General features: G+C 46.4%; 1 protein-coding gene across 3 annotated transcripts in view; it reads left to right on the top strand.

Moving 5' to 3' along the window:
* Window positions 1–22,433, top strand: part of LOC144949116 (uncharacterized) — a 73,739-nt gene that overhangs the window by 23,857 nt on the left and 27,449 nt on the right. For 2 of the 3 annotated variants that reach the window (XM_078878969.1, XM_078878971.1), the window contains exons 1-2: window positions 11,073–11,369; window positions 21,599–21,832. In XM_078878969.1, coding sequence (XP_078735095.1) covers window positions 21,634–21,832 — 199 coding nt within the window. In that variant the 5' untranslated portion in view covers window positions 11,073–11,369; window positions 21,599–21,633. Of the gene's footprint in view, window positions 1–11,072; window positions 11,370–21,598; window positions 21,833–22,433 lie in introns of those variants that run through there. The other variant, XM_078878970.1, reaches the window with a different exon arrangement.

The following is a 22,433-nucleotide window of genomic DNA, read 5'->3' as shown; positions in this document are numbered from 1 at the left end:
CCGTCCTCAGGTGAAGAATGAAACACCACCAAACTTGGAGCGTATATTTAAGCTGGGTTGGAGAGGGAAGAAGAGCGCCTTGACAAAATAATTTGCATATCAAGAGGAATTTATCATATTTATGGGAAATGCGTAGGAGGTGGGCGGGGGGGTTTCAAAGTCATATTATGCCCGTGCATTATGCAGGATTAGCAGCATTTTATTATTTCCCTTCTACGTGACTTTACCGAAAGAACAAAGAAGATGAATCCCTGCAGTCACGAAAGCTTTAAATCGAAATCATTCCAATTAATCACTTTGGCGATGTTGCTGCTCCTGCTGCTGCTGCGTTAGCAAGTGCTGCACAAGCGAAGTTATACATAAGAGAGCTTTTTTTGTGGGTTAGATCGCATAAATTTAAATGTGTCGTTAAACCCGCCACCACCCGGCACAGCCAATTAGTAAGGTTTGTCACGTGAACAGAACGTGGCAATTCGTTACTAGTACAGCACACCGGTGTGTTGGAGAGTAAACCCACAACATGTATAATTACTAGCACAGTTAACAGGAAATAAACTGCACACATAATCGTCAGCAACAGCGTGGCCTTAAAACATATATATACAATCGGTGATGGCCCTTCTTCGTGGTGCATGAAAAAGGCCCATTGCCCAAAACGTCGCCGATTATAAATATTGTATTCTTGGTTCTTTCGGTAAAGTCACGTAGATGGGAAAAAAAAGAATACTTTTTTTTTCTTTTTTTCTTTTTTCCCTTCTACGTGACTTTACTGAAAGAACCAAGAATATGAATCCCTGCAGTCACGAAAGCTTTAAATCGAAATATAAATATTGTTTTAATTTCAAGGCATCGCTGTTGTTGTGTGAGTGTGTTGAGTTTGGTTCTCGTTGAGATGGAATCGGTCTAACACATCTGAAAACAAGACCCGCCTGAACAAAAAATGGAGTGACTTGAAACTTAGCGAGGCTTTCCCTGGACAATGCAATTACGTCGCTTTATATTCACACGTATTCATTGAAACGATCTCTGTACAAGGTTCACTTTTTGAACAACAACAACAGCAATGGCCATTCGCAAAGAAAATGCAAAGGCGGCCGGGCGTAGCGTTGGCCACACCTAAACCCCCGCACATCCAGTGAGCATGGTTGGCTATAGATTTGAAGCTTTCGTGACTGCAAGGATTCATATTCTTAGGTTTTTTCGGTAAAGTCATGTAGGTAAAAATTGAAATTAAAATTAATAAAAGTAAAATAAAAAAAATCACGACGTTTCGGAGGCAACACAAGCTTCCGTCTTCAGGTGGAACCGTCACAGCACGCTTGATACAGCAAGCGCTTGATACAGCAAGCGTGCTGTGACGGTTCCACCTGAAGACGGAAGCTTGTGTTGCCTCCGAAACGTCGTGATTTTTTTTAATTTTACTTTTATTAATTTAAATTAAAAAAATTTACCTACTTGACTTTACCGAAAAAACCTAAGAATATGGTTGGCTATGTACGGTGCGAAAGAGGTCCAGCATGCGTACCATACCGAAGCCACAGCCGCGCTCTTTGGGTGTGGCGAGGCGATGACTCACCGGCGCGTGCTGTGCTGCAGGGTCACACAAAGCAGCAGGCGTCTCGATTCTCTTGACAAGCCGAGGGGAGCTCACGATCTTTAAAAACTAAAAACTCTCCAACACACCGGTGGGCTGAAGTAGTAAACCAATTGGCCCGTTGTTTACGTGACAAACCCTACTGGCTGTGTCGGGTGGTGGAGGATTACGACACATTAATATTTTCTTGGTTCTTTTGGTAAAGTTACGTAGAAGGGAAGTACTAAATAATAAAAATAAAACATAAAATCATTCTCACGACGTTTCGGCCACAATGCAAGCAGCCGTCCTCAGCTGCTTGCGTTGTGGCCGAAACGTCGTGAGAATTATTTTATTATGTTTTATTTTTATTATTTTATTACTTCCCTTCTGCGTGACTTTACCGAAAGAACCAAGAAGATTAATCCCTGCAGTCACGAAAGCTTTAAATCGAAAGACACATTAATACTTACGCGATCTAACCCAAAAACCTTTATTATTAATAATATTAGTCCTGAAAGCCTACGTGTTAAACTAAAAACTAAAGTTTTGTTATCCACCAGGTGAAGCCCACTGAGCTATGAGCATTTTTTTTCAGAGGCGACCTGGCCACACGTGACGATAGGCAATTGAAGTGGCTCATAGCATCATCATCATCATCATAATAAAATGTTGGAATTTAGAGCAGCAGCCATTTCATCTTAGCGCGTGTTGTTTCTTAATGTGGAGGGCAGGAAAAATATGAGCAACCCGGAGAAAACTCAACGCGACCACCAACCACGTGGAGAGAGAGAGAGAGAGCACGCGGGCTCCAAATATATGAGGGTCTGGGATCGAACCTCCGTTTTCCTGCGTACCAGGAACCGCAGGGGCATTCGTTCGAAATTTTTGTTTGTTTACAATTTGTAATGGGGGCGGTGGAAAGAGAATGATCTTTTCCGCATCTCCGATTAGCACGGTTGGCCACGTACGAAAGAAGTTCGACGTACATACAATGCATCTTTGAACTTTTCATATTCTTAGGTTTTTTCGGTAAAGTCACGTAAGTAAAAAATTAAAATTATTAAAAGTCAAATAAAAATAAAATAGAATAAAAATCACGACGTTTTGGAGGCAACACAAGCTTCCGTGTTGATTTTGATTTTATTTTTTATTTTACTTTTATTAATTTAAAATTTTTACCTACGTGACTTTACCGAAAAAACCTAAGAATATTAATCCTTGCCGTCACGAAAGCTTCAAATCTAGAATTTGAACTTTTCGTTTCTGTGTTTTCGGCATCGACTGCAGTCAAACGGCGAAAAAGACACGGGTAGAAACCTGACGCGGCTCGATAGTCACAATACAATGCTCCGTGGACTCATCGCGGCTAATTGCGGCTGCATCTCGAGTTGCCGCGCGGAAACGGTGCGCATGTTTATTTTATGGGCAGGCGGTCATCAGTCTTTGGCAGTGGAATAGAGGGAAGGTGCAATGCCTGGACTGGAGCAGAGAGACAGGGGAAGTCAACAGCAGCACGGGTGGCTGAGGGATGGACGTTGCAGAGGAGAATGGACCAAAGGTTGTCGATTTAAAGCTTTCGTGACTGCAGGGATTCATCTTCTTGGTTCTTTCGGTAAAGTCACGTAGAAGGGAAATAATGAAATAATAAAAATAAAACATAATAAAATTATTCTCACGACGTTTCGGCCACAACGCAAGCAGCCGTCCTCAGGTCCTCAGGTGAGGACGGCTGCTTGCGTTGTAGCCGAAACGTCGTGAGAATGATTTTATTATGTTTTATTTTTATTATTTTATTATTTCCCTTCTACGTGACTTTACTGAAAGAACCAAGAAGATGGACCAAAGGTTGTCGATGAGCGATGATGTGGCCGCAGCGGTAGCGTGTTTGCCGCTTGTTGCAGAGGTTTGTGGTTCGTGGTTCGAACCCGCCAGGCCGCCCCGGTTATTACCGCCGTGCGTATAAACCGCACAGATACACGCCATCTGCTTCCGTAATGTCATTTCAATGGAGTAGGCCATTTTGTGGAAGTGTCAAATTCCAAATAAAATACAAAAAAATACTTGCTTAACCCTCAATTCAGAATACACACGGAGCAGCATCGCACCCTAATGTCAAACTACTACAGACGGTGTCAGTAAACCAAGAGTGCATTCGCGATAGCCTTGCGGTGTATGAAATGACGCGAAGACAAAATGTACTCCATTATAACGACTGTCATCATTCATGAGAAACATGACAATGATGACGACTAAATTTCAATTTAAAGCTTTCGTGACTGCAGGGATTCATATTCTTGGTACTTTCGGTAAAGTCACGTAGAAGGGAAGTAATAAAATAATAAAAATAATAAAACAAGATAATAAAATACTTTAATATAATAAAATAATAAAATAAAATAATTATTTTATTATGTTTTATTTGTATTATTGTATTACTTCCCTTCTACGTGACTTTACCGAAAGAACAAAAAAAATGATGACGACGACGCTGACAGTAACAACGATGCCGATTCTTAATGGACCTGAGTCATCACGTGCATCCGCGTTAGTGCGGTCGAATTATTATTAATTATTCGAGTTTGCAAGAAATGTGGACGAGGCCTTGAACAAACACCGCATGCCCTAGCCCCGCACGTGGGAAAATCGAGACGTGCGTGGCCGGTCAGTGCCCATGCCGTCACTCGATCTGGGTTTTTATTTTTTAAATTCATCATCTTTCCCAACCCCCTTACCTCCCCACCCCTCTTGCTCTAAGGCAAGTCTCAGCAGCGCAGGGCAGCGCTGCTGTGCCTTCCAGCCACGGTGACTGGCTGCTGTTGTTGCTGCCGCCACCGCTGCCGCTATTAGTGGCTTTATCCGTAGTTGGCAACGCCCAGAGGATGTTTGACGTTCGTCATGCTTTGAGTTCCGCGTATAACGACCTGCCCGGGCTTGAGCACAATTCTGAGATAATGCGCACGAAGAAAGCGTCCCGTAGTTAGCTGTATCTTTTCTGTTTGCGCTTTTATGTTAAGCACGTTATGGTTAGTGTAACGTATATGTGGATATGTATGTGGGAGCGTGGCGCAATGGTTAGCGACCCGATTTCGATTGCCGCTCACGGCCAACACCAGTTACGATTATCTGCAGACTTGAGCCTCACAATGAGTACCTGGTGTGATGTGTCAACTTCGCCACTGAGGAGACAAAGTCGGTCGGGGTTGATGCTGGCCATCCCCCCCTCTCCCCTTGTACCGTTCCGGCCTTCATAGGTGCTCGCTAACAGCACTTGCCCAAAAAGTCTGAAGTTTATAAGGGGGAACTTTGTATGTGTGTTGAACCTTTTTCGCACCGTACGTAGCCAAACGTGTTAATCGGAGGTGCGGGGGAAGGACAACACAAACTAAGCACAAAAACCAGTTCTAAAAAACATAGATATCCATATAGATGATTTACAAGTGCATAGTTCCAGTGCCACCCTAATATCGGAAGGAAGAGCGTTCCAGACTGCCGCAGATGCGCATCTCAAAGCAAAAGCAATCATCAGGTGAAATGATTTCACACCTGATGATGATTGCTTGTGTTGCAGTCGAAACGTCGTGAGAATTGTTATTGTTTTATATTTATATTATTTTATTATTTCCCTTCTACGTGACTTTACCGAAAAAACCAACAATATGTATTCTCAGTGTTTATAGTTGTCAAGAATGAGCCTTTTGCCTGTTTACTTTAGATGGTCACAAAAAAAACAACTCTCGTGTCTGCTGTCGGATTTGCTTTTGGGTTGTTCGGCATGATGTCCGACGTTTCGCAGCAGGAGCTTCCCCGACTTCATAAATTCATTTTCCCAGAGCAGCTCCCGGCGGAGAGTTGCGCGGCGCAACCGGGAATCGCCACGCTGCAGTCTAAAACATTGCCGCATGTTAAAAAAGGCCTTTCAACATCACATCTCTCGGTTACTGTGGACCGGTTTTTTTTCGAACCGAGATATCATTCCAAGTAGCAGTGCGCGCGTGTTAAAAGCGTGATGGGGGAGCGGTGGCGCAGTGGATAGCGCGCTGCCCTACGAACTGGACACGACCAACACCAGTGACGATTATCTAAACCGGTCCTGGGCCTCACCCCCCACCCCCCCCCTATGTTGACTCAGCCTCAAATAAGTACCGGGTACGATGCATAAACATCGTGTGGCGCGTCGGCCTTCATGGGTGCATGCTAACAGCACTTGGCCCAGCAGTTCTGTGAAGGCTAAGCGAGGAGGGAGGGAGGGATTGGGTTGTCTTTGCAAAAGCTTAACATTCTGGGCAAGCGTCGCATCTCACGACGTCTGTGTATCTTCTTGGTTCTTTCGGTAAAGTCACGTAGAAGGGAAATAAAAAATAAATATTTTTATTGTTTTATTATTTCCCTTTTACGTGACTTTACCGAAAGAACCAAGAAGATGAATCCCTGCAGTCACGAAAGCTTTAAAACGAGACGTCTGTGGAGTTTATGTGTAACGAACCCCCATTAAATTTCGATTGAAAGCTTTCGTGACTGCAGGGATTCATCTTCTTGGTTCTTTCGGTAAAGTCACATAGAATGGAATTATTTTATTATGTTTTATTATTTTTTTATTTTTTTATTTCCATTCTACGTGACTTTACCGAAAGAACCAAGAAGATGAACCCCCATTAGCAAAAAATACTAATTATACATCGACTTCAATTTCAGGGGCAAAATAAGAAGTTGGCGTACGGGCGAGAAAGATAATCGATGCGCGTCTGACTTCCCCCCCCCCCCCACAAGGGGACGGACAAGTTCGATCGTGGACGATGTCTCATCATAAACGCGCCACCTACAACAATGTAGCTTGGGGGGGGGGCACGCGCGGGGGCCAGGGCGTTGCTGTTTTTGGCTCCGCGAGAGATTTTTTTCGTTGTTGCTGGGAAGCTCTCTCTCTCTCGCTCTGCTTGATTTTTTTTGGCACACTGTCTAAAACTGGTAAGTCTGGTGGTGGCGTCTCTTACAGCCGTTCCCCTTCGGGCTGCTCACAGCCAACGCGGGCTGGTTTGGAGGAGTGTACGCTCGCTGCGTTTACAATATATATGTGTGAAGTGTGTAATATCAATAGATATGCGAGGTATGTAATAGCAATATATATGAAGGACACAATATCAGTATATATGTGAAGTCATAATAATATGTGAACTATCTAATATCAGATTGTACCCAGATTGTAAGTGTTATGGATTTGCTCTCCAACACACACACATCGGTGTGCTGTACTCGTGAAGAGGAGACGGAGACTGGTTTAAGCACTTCGTTATACTGGTAGGAACCTCCTGGTTACACCAGCCCACAGGGGATTATTCTGTCCGTCGTGCAGGGAGGGGCTGGGTGGGGAGGGTGGGGAGGGGCTGGGTGGGAAGGGGAGGGTGGGGAGGGGCTGGGTGGGGAGGGTGGGGCTGGGTGGGGAGGGGAGGATGGGGCTGGGTGGGGCTGGGTGGGGAGGGGCTGGTCACCCCGTGGTGCCCTTATAAAACTCAACGTTTAACCTACTCACGCCGGCTAGTGCCCGCCCTCACAGTCGGGCATATTTGCGGAATACACCACGCCGACGTTGACCCTGGCCATTGACCGAGCAAACCCAACGTTCCTACCAGCTCCCTCCGCAGGAATGTGTTTCTTCACACCACAGCCACACTCGTCCCCCTAAACCAGGGGTCGGCAACCAAAATAACAAGAAGAGCCATTTCTTTCCAATTCGGTACAAAATTCAGTATTTCAAGAGCCGCAATGCATCTATGTACATACGTACATATCGTCAAGAAGCAGCCCGTAAAGAGCCGCATGCGGCTCCGGAGCCGTAGGTTGCCGACCCCTGCCCTAAACCAACCTCGAACACGCGATTAACAGCTCCCCCTTTGAAACCCTCCAACTCCGCCCTCGTTCCTAATCCACGTCTCTGACGTCATTGCCCTTTAATCCCCTGACCCCCGTCGAGGGCGTTCCCGTGTGTGTGATTGGTGTGTGCTGTGTTGAGTGCGAAGATTGCGTGAGGGTGGCTCGGGCACGAATTGGCCACGTTCTTCTTATTGGTTCTTTCGGTAAAGTCACGTAGAAGGGAAATAATAAAATGATAAAAATAAAACATAATAAAATAATTCTCACGACGTTTCGGCCGAAACGTCGTGAGAATTATTTTATTATGTTTCGGCCGAAACGTCGTGAGAATTATTTTATTATGTTTTATTTGTATTATTTTATTATTTCCCTTCTACGTGACTTTACCGAAAGAACCAATAAGATGAATCCCTACAGTCACGAAAGCTTTAAATCGAAATTTGGGCCACGTTCTGTTTACGTAACAAATCTTAATAATTGTCTGTGTCGGGTGGTGGCGGGTTTAACGACACATTTTCTATTTACGCAATCTAATCCAAAAAAACCTATATTATGGATGATATTAGTCGCGAAAGCCTACGTGTTAAACTATATAATGTCAATATATATGAAGTACTAGCTTTACTACCCGGCTTCGCCCGGGACTTGGATTAACCACGCCCGGCCTACTTTGTCTCCCCAGTGGTGATGTTCACACACCACACCAGTTACTCGTTTGAGGCTGAGTCCACCTAGGGGAGGCTCAGGACCGGTTCAAATAATCGTCACCGGTGGTGGCCGTGAGCGGGAATCGTGGTGTTGCCGTCCGTCATAGGTGCTCACTAACAGCACTTGTCCCAACAGCCTGTTAAGGCTTTTGGGCAAGGCCGTAATTATAATATATAACGAGGGTGACACATCCCCCCCCCAATATTCAAATATTCTCAAAATGTCCCCCCCAATATATTGCTATAAAAATATAAAAAAGTTATAATAATTGCTATGCTATGTAAATAAAAACAACAATTTTCTCAACCTTGGCCACAATATCTGGACTTGTCTTCATATAAATCAATGCATAGATTCCTGTTTATGTTGATTATGGTTGTGCTTTATTAATCCCTAATCTCAAACATTACATACAATGAAACAAGAAATGGTAAAAAAGTAAAAACGGAGCAATATAATACACTATTAGAAATTATTGTAAAAATAATAATAATAATAAGTCCATCCCATGTGGTAGTGAATTTTTAAAATATTTTAGGTAGGAAATGGCAGGAAATGAGTTTCCAAATTTAGATTTGTTTTCCTGGTTGGGACCCCCAGACCCTTTGAAGATTTGGTCTCCGCCAATGTTGACTCCATGGCTACGGCCTTGCTTTAGGGGGATCTATGTCTTTCTTATTTCTAAACAAATACACAGTGGTGGCTCCGAACCCAGCGACCCGAGTTTGATTCCCGCTCACGACTAATACCAGTGGCGAATATCCGAACCCGCCCTGGGCATATTCCTGGGTCAGGAATTGGCAAACTTTAGGTGATGGAACCGAATGTGGCCCTTTAAGTGGCAACTTCGTGACGTTATTTATGAAGGAACCACCGTTTCGTATTCACCACGTGGACTTGCAGCTCTTGCAATATTGAGGGTTTGTTTTTTTACCGAATTCGAACAAAAAATGTTTCTTATTGTTCTTTTAGTTGCCGACCCCTGCCCCTAGGTCGACTCAGCCTTAAACGGAGCACCTGTTGCGGTGTGAAAAACATCAGCATTGTGCTCTTAGCTTTTTTCGGTAAAGTCACGTAGGTAAAACATTAAAAAATACAATAATAATTCATGAAAATAAATCAATTAAATCACGACGTTTCGGAGGCAACACAAGTCTCCGTCTTCAGGTGGGACTGTCACAGCTAAATTTACTGTATCAATACAGTATCAATACAGTAAATTTAGCTGTGTACTGTGTCAATACAGTAAATTTAGCTGTGACGGTCCCACCTTAAGACGGAGACTTGTGTTGCCTCCGAAACGTCGTGATTTAATTGATTTATTTGCATATATATATTTTTTATTTTTTACCTACGTGACTTTACCGAAAAAAAACCTAAGACTATGAATCCTTGCAGTCACGAAAGCTTCAAATCTAGAATCAGCATTGTGGCCGGACAAAAGGTGGCCGGGCGTGGTATTGGCCACCCACCCCATCGCGTGCCGTGCCGGCCTTACATCGGACATGCGCCCTGATGCTACTCGCTAACAGCACTCGCCCCGACAAACCTGTTGAAGGCTACACGGGGAGGGATCTTTGTCTCGGCTGCGATTCAAATACAGCACGATTGCTTCGCTGTCTCGAGCGCCCGATGCACACTGAGAAGAGATTTCGCGAGAGGGCAGTGGCGTGAAATGTCTTCATTGAAGAGGTGACGCTGGATTTAAATCGGAGTCGAGATCATGTTCCAGTCAAGTTGTTTCATGCGTCTGAGCCAATCACGTTTTGTTGCGTATTTGTACCTTGTGTGTGTGTGTGATGTGTGCACTTGTGCTTGCTTTAACACTATATATTCATGTCACGGCTGACACACTTTAGAACCTTCTGAGTATGGGGCCTTCCATAAATGACGTCACGCACCTAGGTTGGGGGGGGGGGGTCAGACATTTGTGACGATGTGTGACGAGGGGGGGGGGTGTTTGAGAAATGTGAGGTCACATAAAAATGCGCAACTTTAAATAAATATAGACAACACGTTCTACTTAATTAAATATATACTTTTTAAATAAATGTTTTCTCCTACAACGTCAGAGTGCACCGCCACATTAAATACACACTACAATGACAATAGTTTAAAGCGATTTGAAGCATGTTTTATTTTAAAAATGGAAATACGGTTTTGGGGGGGGGGGGGGCAGAGCTTTGTGACGTCATATTTGAGGGAGGGGGGGGTCTGACTTTTCAAGCGGAGTCTCTTCCGCGAGCAGTGACGCGAGCAGGCAATTGCAGAGCTGCGCCTGTACACACGTGCACTGTGTATATATTACCTTTCTTATTACCCCAAGCCTGACGACGCTCCTGGAAGAGAGAAAATTTAACCCGTAAAAACAAAGTTTTTCACTATAAATCCTTTATATGCGTGGCATCGGTTTTATTTTATTATTCATTTCTGTTTTTCTTGAGTAAGAGTTTCATTTTTTATCACATTGGTATTTTAAATTAAATATGAAAAAAAATTTTTCCTAAAAAGTGGAAAATTTTGGAAAAAAAAAATTTCACGAAAATAAATTGTCACGCACAACGAGTCTGTGTGCAAAATGTCAGCTCGATTGGATCACGGGAAGTGGGTTAAAAAAACGACCGAAAGATTTGCACGGTCGTAAGCGCGCAAGCAAGCAAGCAAGTGAACTTAATATAAAGGATTTTTTTAAAAAACCCCAGCACTGGAACCAGTGGGAGGGTACACTCGCCCCCTCCGTCTCTCTGCGTGGGACTAAGAGGACAGTGGTGGGTGTGGGTGGTGATGGTAGGGTAGGGAACGTGCCAAGATCTTGACACGCTCCCCCACGTCACAGGAGACAGGGGGGGGGGTGGTCCCCACGCGGCTGCAGCCACTCAGCTTGAATGACCCCCCAGCCAGCCCGCCCCATCCACTCGGAGGAGTCATTCGACACTGCGCGCTCGCTCGCTCGAGAGAGAGAGCGATAAAGAAAGAACGCCTCCGTCCGCCAGTCCATCGCCAGAGACGCAACACCACCGACTCTCCTTGCCGTGAACAAGCTACAGGGGGGAGGGGAGGAGGTGCTAGTGGAAGAGGCAAATAAGAAACAGCAGCAGCGGTAGAAACAGCGGCAGACTTGGGTCGTCAATGAACGCGTAGAGCTGTTGGGTTGGAGGGGAGGACTGGGACTGGGGTTTGGAGCACTTCGAAGTCGGCGACTCGGGATCCCCGCGAAGTGGTGAGTTGCGATGGGACTTGGAGAGGGATCTTTGTTTTGTTTTCTTCTACTTCTTCTTCCCGTCTCGAGGCTTCGTAGCCAGTGGCGTGTCGCTCGCTGCGTTTCGTTCGAAGCTTTCGCGCAGTGCGCGGTGAGCGGCCACCGAACACCCGAGACGGTTTCAGGGCCTGCCGCTAGGTCGGCTCAGACTGAAATGCGTGCCCGCTGCGATGTGTGTAAACGGCGGCACTGGGGAGTAAAAGGCGGCCGGGCGTGATGCTTGCCAACCCACCCCCGCCCGCCTCGTGTGCCGTGCCTGCCTTCAGAAGTTGTTGCTACTCGCTAACAGCACTTGCCCCCACATTCTCTTAAAGGCTATACGGGGGGTCTTTGTCTGTGCTGTTCACATGAGGATCGCTGATGGGGGCCGTGTCAGTGTTTTCTTTGCGTAACGAAGATAAAAATCACCTGTATAGGCTTAGCAGACTGTAGGGACACGTGCTGTTAGCGAGCGGCAGCTATGAAGGTCACACACGCACACACAGAGACTCCGTGTACAGGTAGTCCTCTATTAACGATGGAGATGCGTTACGACGACCCCATCGTAAGTCAAAAATATCGTAAGTCGAAAATGGCATAGCCTACCCAGGAGTCTTAAAGAATGGTGATCATTTAGCAAAACAGAGCAATTTACAGTAGCGTACTGTATAAACTATATGCCGTATGTATTTATTAATTACAATGCTGTATTCCACAGTAAAATGTAAAGTACAAAACAACGTAAATTCTTAGCCTACCTATATGAACTGAAATTTAATAGAACGTTTTTTTCAGGAAACAATCCTATCTGCGATAAAAAAAAACGTTTAACATGCATTCGTATACGCTGCTGCGTTTGCCTGCCGGGCGAAATTTAAAATATTTAACAATTTTGTCGTATCGCCATCGTAAGATCGAAATATCGTAAGTCAGACCATCGTAAATCGGGGATTATCTGTCCTGTGTGTGTGTGCCCGTGGAACATTGTGTTTGTTACATTGTGGGGGATAATGTGATCTCAGTGAGTTTCGTACACTCGTTGAATATCGGGCCGGATCGGAATACAACGTTTTTTTTGTTATTTACTCTGTAATTGTACCATAATTACAGGTTTCAAGTATATGCAGTCAACTTTGTGCAGCGTGCATCACCGTCGCATGTACAATGCGGGTAACCGATGCGAGGTTGTGTCCAATTCATATCGGCTTCATTGTCACATTCAGCGAACCCAGACAAAATTAACACTTTCGCGATCAATATCCATAACACGTGTGTCGTTAAACCCGCCACCACCCGACACAGCCAATTAGTAATGTCGTACGCAGATTGTAAATGTTGTGGCTTGGCTCTCCAACACACCGGTGGGCTGTACTAGTATACTACAAGATACACTCCACTACTATACACTCCACTACTATACACTCCACTACTATACACTGCACTACTATACACTACACTATACACTGCACTACTACACACTGTTCTATACACTGCACTACTATACACTACACTACACACTACACTATACACTACATTATACACACTACACTATACACTACACTACTATACACTACACTACTATACACTACACTATACACTACACTACTATACACTACACTATACACTACACTATACACTACACTATACACTACATTATACACACTACACTATACACTACACTACCATACACTACACTATACACTACTATACACTACACTATACACTAGTGCTGTACTAGTGACGAATTGGCCACGTTCTGTATACGTGACAACCCTTACTAATTGGCTGTGTCGGGTGGTGGCGGGTTTAACGACACATTTATATATTTACACGATATAGCCCAACAAAAACCTGTATCACAGCCAGACAAAATTGCTTGCCGCGCTGATGATGGGCATCGTATGGAGCTCAGGGTTTAGCAGGAGGCTTGAAGCAGTTTAGAAGTTTCAGCTGACGCTGCTACCCTGTGGCTCAACATGGCAGTCAGCCGTGAGTAAAGCCAACCATTGCACAGCGAATAATATTTGGGGGGTCCACGTGAGAAAATGACATTTTTTCCTCCAATGTGAATCTGTGGGCCTCTATGTGTGAGTCTCTGCGTTACTTTGTGAGTGTATTTGTTCTATGTGTCAGTCTATGGGTCTCTTTGTGAATCTATGCTTCTCCATGTGAGTCTATGGGTTTGTGTGAAATATGGGCCTCTTTTAAGTCTACGTGTCTCTTTGTGAGTGCATGGGTCTCATTGTGAGTATGTGGGTTTCTGTGTCGTGAGTCGATGAGTTTCATTGTGAGTCTATGGGTCTCTGTGTGAGAGTATGGGTCTATGTGTGAGTCTATGGGTCTCTGCGTGAGTCTATTTTCTCTATGTGAGTCTATGGGCCTCTGTGTGAGTCTATGGGCGATACAATACTATAGCGTCTCAATGTGACCTTCATCAGATAAGGATAACACATCTTCTGCATCAACAACATCGTGGCCAGGGCTTACATTTTCACGGATTTTTCTTTCCCGGATCGCTAGTAGACTGGAATAGGTGACACGTGATTAGTAATCACAGCCATCCGGAGAGGCACATAATACTGGATGTGGTGTGCCTGGTACAGAAATATTGTCCGAGTTGCTGGTAGAGTGGAGTAGAGGGCATGCAACTATGAAGTATACTGGAGCAGGCGACGGTAGCGAGATGTTAACTACCTCGCCTGGTATACAGGAGGTCGTGGGTTCAATCCCGACCCTGACGCCTGCTGTATATTTGGAGTTTGTATGTTCTCCCCCTGGTCGTCTGGATTTTTCTCCGGGACTTCTGGTTTTCCCCTCCACTTTTAGAAACTTGTGTTTAGTGTATTTGGCAGCTATGCATTTCCACGTGATAAGCCACTTCGTTCAGCTAATATTTGTGATAGCGAGGTCGTTCAGTGGGCCTTACCTGGTAAAATAAAATAAAAATCGTTTAAAGTAGCCACAACCATAGCAGACGAGTATACTGGATGTGGTGTGCGGGGTGGCTCAATGCTAAGAGTGAGCAGCTCGCAATCAGAAGGTTGCGATGCCAAATTCGAGGTTGGAGGTTGACTCAGCCTATCATCCATCCCTCTTGGGTACGGTAGTTAAAATAGGTTCCACTATGTGGGGAAGTCAACAGTGGTTGTCCTATGGACATACTCTCCTCGGCCATAGCCACGTGGAATTCCCATCATGGGCTTAGGGTTGTAAAGAGAAGATTAGCACTGCCACAATGCTAAGTTGAGCAGGAAATCTGGTTGAAATTCTACCTTTTTTTTTAAATCCTTTATATTAAGTTCACTTGCTTGCTTGCTTGCGCGCTTACGACCGTGCAAATCTTTCAGTCGTTTTTTAACCCACTTCCCGTGATCCAATCGAGCTGACATTTTGCACACAGACTCGTTGTGCGTGACAATTTTATTTTCCATAACTTTACACTTTTTAGGAAAAAATAAATTATATTTAATTACCTATTGCTTAATGGTGGCAGGCAATCATCTGACCCATAGGTGGCAGCCATCTCAAGCCAGAGGACGAGAGGACTCTAGCCGCCACGCATATAAAGGATTTATAGTGAAAAACTTTGTTTTTACGGGTTAATTTTTTTAAAACCCGGGACAGACCCCGGGCTGCGTTAATCCTCTGATCGCAGTTCCTCCGGCGTTGTCAAAAAGAAGGAGCAGCCACCTGCCACACGTGATGAGTCAACTGGGGCAAGGTTGGCTTGGGACGTGTGCAGACAAGACTGACTGCAGACGCGACTGGAACATTCAATTCCTGCCACGGCTTCAAGAGCCCGCCACCCGCCAGTGATTAATACACAGGCGGACAATAACAGCACGTCTGGTGCAGATTTCTGTCCCTCCGCATGTAATTCGGTTAATGTGTTGTCACGGCTTTAATGCACGGTTTTACGGCACTTTTATGGTAGTTGGAATGTTAAACATTACGCAACTGGTATATACATATACAAAAAACTAATTTTTTACACATCCCATCAGAGAGTGCATCGTTTTAAGCGGCATTATCGGTTCAACACAAGCAAACCTCTGGACCGGTTTCGACACGTGGTGTCTCATCAGCAGAGTGAGGCCTGCTTGAACCGATGCTGCTGGACTGTTGCCAGTTATTGGCAAGGATCCTGTCTTTAAGATAGTCTCACATGGGTTGGACCAGATGACGCCAAAAGGCGCACAACTCAAAGACAATGCACCTTCAGAGTAGGCTCTAAGGAAAGCTGTCTCGGGTGTGGACCAATCAACTTCAAGGACAGTACATATATCAGAGTTATGTTTTTTGTTTGTATTATGGCTGCAGGTATTGTGGTCTATGCAAACATGACTCCTTGTAAAAAAAAATGTCAGTTTTGTTGCCAGATAGAAGGGTAAAAAACCAATTATAATATTTTTTACTGGCAAATGAGGTTCCAATGGCTTACCCCGAGCTCTCATACTCTGATGGTGCATTGTCTTTGGACCGGTTTCGACACGCGATGTCTCATCAGCAGAGTCAGGCCTGCTTGAACCGATGCTGGTGAACTGCCAGTGCTGATGAGCGTGGCCCCGCCCCCACCCCCGTGCACATTGAACCACGGGGACTGTTGCACTGTACACTAATTAACATCGTGATAACAAAGGTATCTGTGTTGTGTCAAATATGCCCGAAGGGAGGAGAGCCAAGTTGGTCATCGCAACGATGCCTGGAACTCTTGGCTCTGAAACAGTCTGCGAGCTCGTGATGTGGGTGATGTCATATGCTGCGAAGAAGGGCCATTGACCGAAACGTTGCCTGCAATTAATATTATATCATGGGACCTTTTTTGCCAGTATCAAAGGATTAAAAATGAGAATAGGCCAATCGGGGGTTGTTCGAATGTTGACCACAAGTACGTGTGGTTAATGCAGACCAGAGGTCGCAAACGGGTTTTGATTCCTTACCCGTACCCGGCCGCACCAGGGTCGCAAACGGGTACCCGTACCCGGCCGGGTACCCGTACCCGGCCGGGTACGGGTACCCGTTCCGTACCCTACCCGAAATGAGTGACAAACGGTGACTCACCAGTGACTCACGGCCTACCCGTACCCATACCCGGCCGCACCAGGGTCGCAAACGGGTACCCGTACCCGAACCTGGCTGGGTACGGGTAGCCAGGTATCGGGTAGGGTACGGGTATCGGGTACCCGGTTGCGACCTCTAATGCAGACTTGATACCTTGCGAAAGGTTTCTATTTGGTGTTCGAACATCTTAACACAACTGTTTTATTGCCAGAAAGGTTAAAACGTATTTCTCACATTGTTGTTATTGTATACGTTTACTTTGAAGGCCACGGCGTTAATGACGAAGGTGTTGAGTGTGTGTGTGTGTTTTTGTCACGAGTGATGTCAGTTCCGTTGACAATGGGGATCACACACGGCAGCAATAATTGCCCCCTTCCACTACGAAAAGTTGGCAGGACCCTCCTGAAGACGACTCGTGAGAGTCAGGGGGACGGTCCTGAGTAAACAAGTACAATCAATTCTAGATTAGAAGTTTTCGTGACTGCAAGGCTCTATACTCTTTGTTTTTGTTCGGTAAAGTCACGTAGGCAAAAAAATAAAAGAAATTAAAAAAAATACTTATTTTTTTATTTTCTTTTTTTACCTACGTGACTTTACCGAAAAAACCAAAGAGTAAGTACAATAAAATAGTATAAAAACATAATCATTCATGCATTTAATTTAAATGTCGCAGCGGCCTGGCAATTAGTGCAGCTGTTTAATCATAATCATCATCATCGGCCATGCTGAATCGACTGCTTGGTGAAGACCTCCCCAAGCCACCAACACCACCACCATCTCTCGCGATCGTGAGACGCAAAAGTCCACCCGGCACTTACGCACGGACTGATTTCATTGCTCTTCGTAAACTTCCATCGAATTAAAGGGGTGCCACGGTGGCTATGAGTTGTTTACTCCCTCGCCTGGTGTACAGGAGGTCGTGGGTTCGATCCCAACCGTGACGTCTGCTGCTGTATATTTGGAGTTTGCGTGTCTCTCTTCCCCGTGGTCGCGTGGATTTTTTCTCCGGCTCCTCCGATTTCCTCCCCCCACATTTATAATGAATGTGCGTTCAGAGTATTTGGCTGATATAAATTTCCACATGAGGCCCGGTCGCTTCTGACAAAGAGCTACAGTTTTAACGATCTTGTAAAGTTATTTCTGAAAGTTGAACATTGTAGCCACTATCTCATGCCCGAGTCACAACTTAAGAAGATAAAATGACCCACGACAACATTTTATCCACTTACTCAGAGCCCACGGTCATTTATATCCGTGGTATAGTGTGCACATTGTACATTGCATAATTATATGTGTTAAATATCAAGACTGAAACAAGAATGATAACTGCCACACGAATAAACACGATTTGTAAAATATTTGTTTAGAGAAAAAGGTAATGCATCCTCAAAACAGGTTTTGCCTTCTTAAATACAGCACTGCACCCTAAACACGTGTTTGTGTGTGTAACATGAAGTTACATAAATACATTAACCTCCTTTCTATCTTTCCAAGTCAAAATTAAATAACTGTTAATCTAGCAGCTTATAGACTTAGCAGGCCAATGTTGATCCAGTAGGGGTTGTTTTCTCAGGCAAACTGTGTCCCGGTTTAAAACTTCTGGGCTGTTTCATGAATGTCATTAGCTGTGATGCTTATTCGAATCCAAGGCTTTTGTGCTCGCTTGAAGTCAGAGATAAGCAATCCCCTCCCCCGATTCATATTTGCCAACGGTTGCCTTGGTGGCTGTGAGATGTTAACTACCTCGCCTGGTATGCAGGAGTTCGTGGGTTCGATCCCAACCCTGACGCCTGCTGCTGTATATTTGGAGTCTGCGTCTCTCTTCTCTCATCATAATTTTCATCACGGTGGCTAGGAGATGTTAACTACCTCGCCTGGTATACAGGAGTTCGTGGGTTCGATCCCAACCCTGACGCCTGCTGCTGTATATTTGGAGTCTGCGTCTCTCTTCTCTCATCATAATTTTCATCACGGTGGCTAGGAGATGTTAACTACCTCGCCTGGTATACAGGAGTTCGTGGGTTCGATCCAGACCCTGACGCCTGCGGTATATTTGGAGTTTGTGTGTCTCCCCGTGGTCGCGTGGATTTTTCTCTGGGTTCTCCGGTTTTCCCCTCCACATTTAGAATCAGCATCACGCGTTTGCTGCTATAAATTATCCACGTGACGATAAGCCACTTCGTCGAGCTAAAACTTGCGATGTCCAGGTCGCTTCTGAAAAATAGCCGCACAGCTCAAAATAAAACCAACCAAAAAGTTTAGTTTCAATAAAGAGTTTTCGCAGTAGTGTACGTTGAACTTCTGTTCACTGCAGATGATGCATTTGAAAAGCAAAGGGCAAACCACAGCAGAGTTGACCACAGCACACGAGCCCTGCTGCTGCTGCTGCTGCTAGCTGTGTCGTGTGTTCGTGGGGTAAGCGGTAGTGCAGCGGTTAGCGCGCTTCGCCACGAACCCGGCGACCCGAGTTTGATTCCTGCTAACGGCCACCGACACCAGTGACGATTATCTGAACCGGTCCTGGGCCTCCCCTGGGTCGACTCAGCCTCAAATGAGTACCTGGTGCGGTGTGTAGTAAACATCGTCAGTGGGGAGACAAAGTTGGTCGGGCGTGGTTCCGGCCACCCACCCCCTCGTGTGCCGTGCCGGCCTTCATAGGTGCTACTCACTAACAGCACTTGCCCCAACAGTCTGTCAAGGCTATACGGGGTCTCGTTATTTTTGTGTGTGTGTTTAAAGAGTCCGGGCGCTCGGGGGGGGGGGTTGGGAGCCTCGGTTCAACTGTGAAGGACGATGATGATGATGATGCAGCACTCCGTGAGAATGCCAGGCAGTTCGTGCGCGCGAGCGCTCATTTGGTGTCCGCTGACAAAGAGGCCGATTGTTTGGAGCAACGCCCGCCCCGTGTTGTATCAGCAGCAGTAGCAGCAGCACTAATGGCACTCACGAGGGCCGGCTGTCTGTCTATCGGTCGACGCCGATGGAAAACAATCCCATCAGTGTACAGTGCAGAATTCTAACATCGCAAAGCTTTGCTCAGGGTTGCCCGTTTGAAAAGAACGAGGATTCCCATCATAGCCTTGTCTTTGATTAAAGCCGGTGTGGTCAGAACCATGCCCGTCTGCTTTTGTCGGCGATCGCTTTAATCCGAGTCAATTTATGGGATGCCCACAGCAATTCCCGACACCACAGAGACATCGAGCTTGATTCCCAGCCGCGGCTAACGTCACCAGGCCGCAACCGACCAGCGCGGTGAAGTACGGTCAAGCGACCCCCTTTCAGGGAGGCCCTCGTTCAGCAGTGGAGCGACTGTGAGATTTACACGCGCTCTCTAGGGCCCTCCGCTGCTGTTTTGTGTCCGTGCACGTATGGAATACTGTATTTGTAATTGAATGCCGTGTCCCCCCAAGGGGTGGTTTCAATGTGGCAGTTTAAATACACTTTGCGGTAATTATTGGCACGCCGTGCGTGTTTCCACGCGCGCAAACACACATTGCGCGCATTGAGAATAAACATATATCGAGTTGGGTGTGCGTGTGCGTTCACTAAAGTAAACGCGGGGGGCTTGGGCAGGACGCTGGTCGCGAGAAGGGGACAATGGGAGATGGTCAATGACGAAGATGGATTGGCAGCCAGGGGATGGGACACGTCCAGATGGGGCGGCCGCGGAGGAGATGGAGCTATGAAATCCTAACGTGTGCATGCGCTGGCCGGGCGTATTCCTGTGATACATCGCAGGACCGTGCATACGTTACGTACGCATGTTGAACTTCTTTTGCACCGTACGCAGCCAACCGTGCTAATTGGAGGTGCGGGGGAAGGACAGCAAACTGAACGAAAAAAGCAGTTCCGAACATATTCGTTTTCCATTTAGAATGAGTTTGGCGACTGCTTGCAGAGACCTTCATCCAGTAGTGAATTGACCATGGCTGACGGTGTTCACGATGGCCGCTTCAGATGAGCGCCACCTCATGAGTGACATCACGACCCAATGAAGGAGATGCCATGAATGCCGCACCTCCGATTAGCGCGGTTGGCCACGTACGGTGCGAAAAGAAGTTCAAAGTACATACATGAATACGACACTAATTATCGCACTAACTTGCGGCGGTGGGAGACACGCCTGTAGCCTGGTACTCCGGTGCAAAAAGACCTTGTGGAACCGTGTGGCAGAGGTCGAAAACGGGTTTTGATTCCTTACCCGTACCCGTACCCGGCCGCACCAGGGTCGCAAACGGGTACCCGTACCCGGCCGTACCCGGCCGGGTACGGGTAGGGTACGGGTATCGGGTACCTGATTGCGACCTCTGGGATGAAGCCACGTTGCAGGCGCGGGCGGGTTGATTTTAAGAACTTGAATTGTGAGAAGAGACAAGACGTTGGGAAATGAGTGACAAACGGTTACTCACCAGTGACTCACGGTCTACCGGTACCCGTACCCGGCCACACCAGGGTCGCAAATGGGTACCCGTACCTGACTGGGTACGGGTAGCCGGGTATCGGGTAGGGTACGGGTATTGGGTACCCGATTGCGACCTCTGCCGTGTGGAACCGCGCGGCTTTGTGAATCTCCCGATCCACCGCTGGGTTAGCTGCGAGGGGGTCATGAGAGAGCAGTACAGGCACTCCTCTACTTACGAACGAGTTAGGTTCCAGAGGTCTGTTCGTAAGCCGATTTGTTCCTAAATCCAACTATATACCCGTCGATTCCAAACATGGTGTACGGCGTGTACACTAGACACGGTGAATGGCTTCGCAAGTTGTATAATCTGCTGTAGACGTAGATGCCACTGGGTCTTCATGTTCTGCAGATGTAGATGCCACTGGTTCTTCACGTTCTGCAGATGTAGATGCCACTGGTTGTTTACGTTCTGCAGATGTAGATGCCACCGTCACCATTTATTGCACTGCGGTTGAACTTACCACTCTCGGTCCGAACAGGCAACTGGACGTACGGATCAGGTTTGTTCTTATCTCTGAAAGTTTATCAGTCGAATGTCTGTAATTTATTTTATTGGAGTGGGCGGCGCTGCCGGTTCAGTGGGCGTGGCTGTTGAGAACTGACTGGAGCCTGAGACCCAAGTGTCCCGGCTGAGTCTCCCAACAATAAAAATCCGACGGCTGTTAACGTCATTTCCTTGACTTCTCAGGTTCGAACGCAACCCGACCAACTTCGGCTGCCAGGATGAATACGACCTCGGAGCCAGCCGGGGGCAACACCAGCGGAACCGCGAGCAACGTTGCGCTCCAGACAACGGCCCACCACGGCGCGGCGAGTTCGAGTCCCGCCCTGAGCACCACCTTACTGAACAACCTGACGTCAACGACGCTCAATGCAACCCAAGGTGTCACGGCGGGAGGAACCAAATCTCTGCTCAGTGAAGGTACATAGACTCAATGCCGCACTCGCAAACGTCCTACACTGTTGGGGCGAGCACCGTTAGCGAGCACCTCTTGAGGCTGGCACGGCTGACGATGGGGTCGTTGTGGTGAGAACCACTCCTGGCTGTCATTGTCTCCCTGCTACCGATGGCTAATACCCCACACTGAGTATTAATTTACGGCTGAGTTGACCCTGTGGATACCCAGGCCTGTTTATGATATCACTATCCACTCCCCACTGATGTTGGCCTTGGCTGGGAATCGACTACAGGTCTCCTGGTTCGTAGTACAGTGGGCTAACTTACTGCGCCACCGCTTGCCACATGCAAACACACACGTACATATGTGACAGATATCTCTTTCATAGCGTGTGCAAACTTGGAGCACAAGTGATGTCAGCAAGCACCTATTGAGTCCAGACACACACATTAGGTTTGTGAGTATATCAGAATGAGTGGCAATGCATACAAAACCATCCACCTTTATCTCTCCATTGTATGTATGTATACATGGGAACCGACACACTGATCAACATGTGTGTATACATACAAACATTTTGAACTTCTTTCGCACCGTACGTAGCCAACTGCAAATTAGAGGTGC

The sequence above is a fragment of the Lampetra fluviatilis genome, chromosome 52 (genome assembly GCF_964198595.1).
Source record: "Lampetra fluviatilis chromosome 52, kcLamFluv1.1, whole genome shotgun sequence".
Lineage (NCBI taxonomy): Eukaryota > Metazoa > Chordata > Hyperoartia > Petromyzontiformes > Petromyzontidae > Lampetra > Lampetra fluviatilis.
The sequence above is the reverse complement of the archived record's forward strand: the minus strand, read 5'-3'. Positions and strand labels throughout refer to the sequence as shown.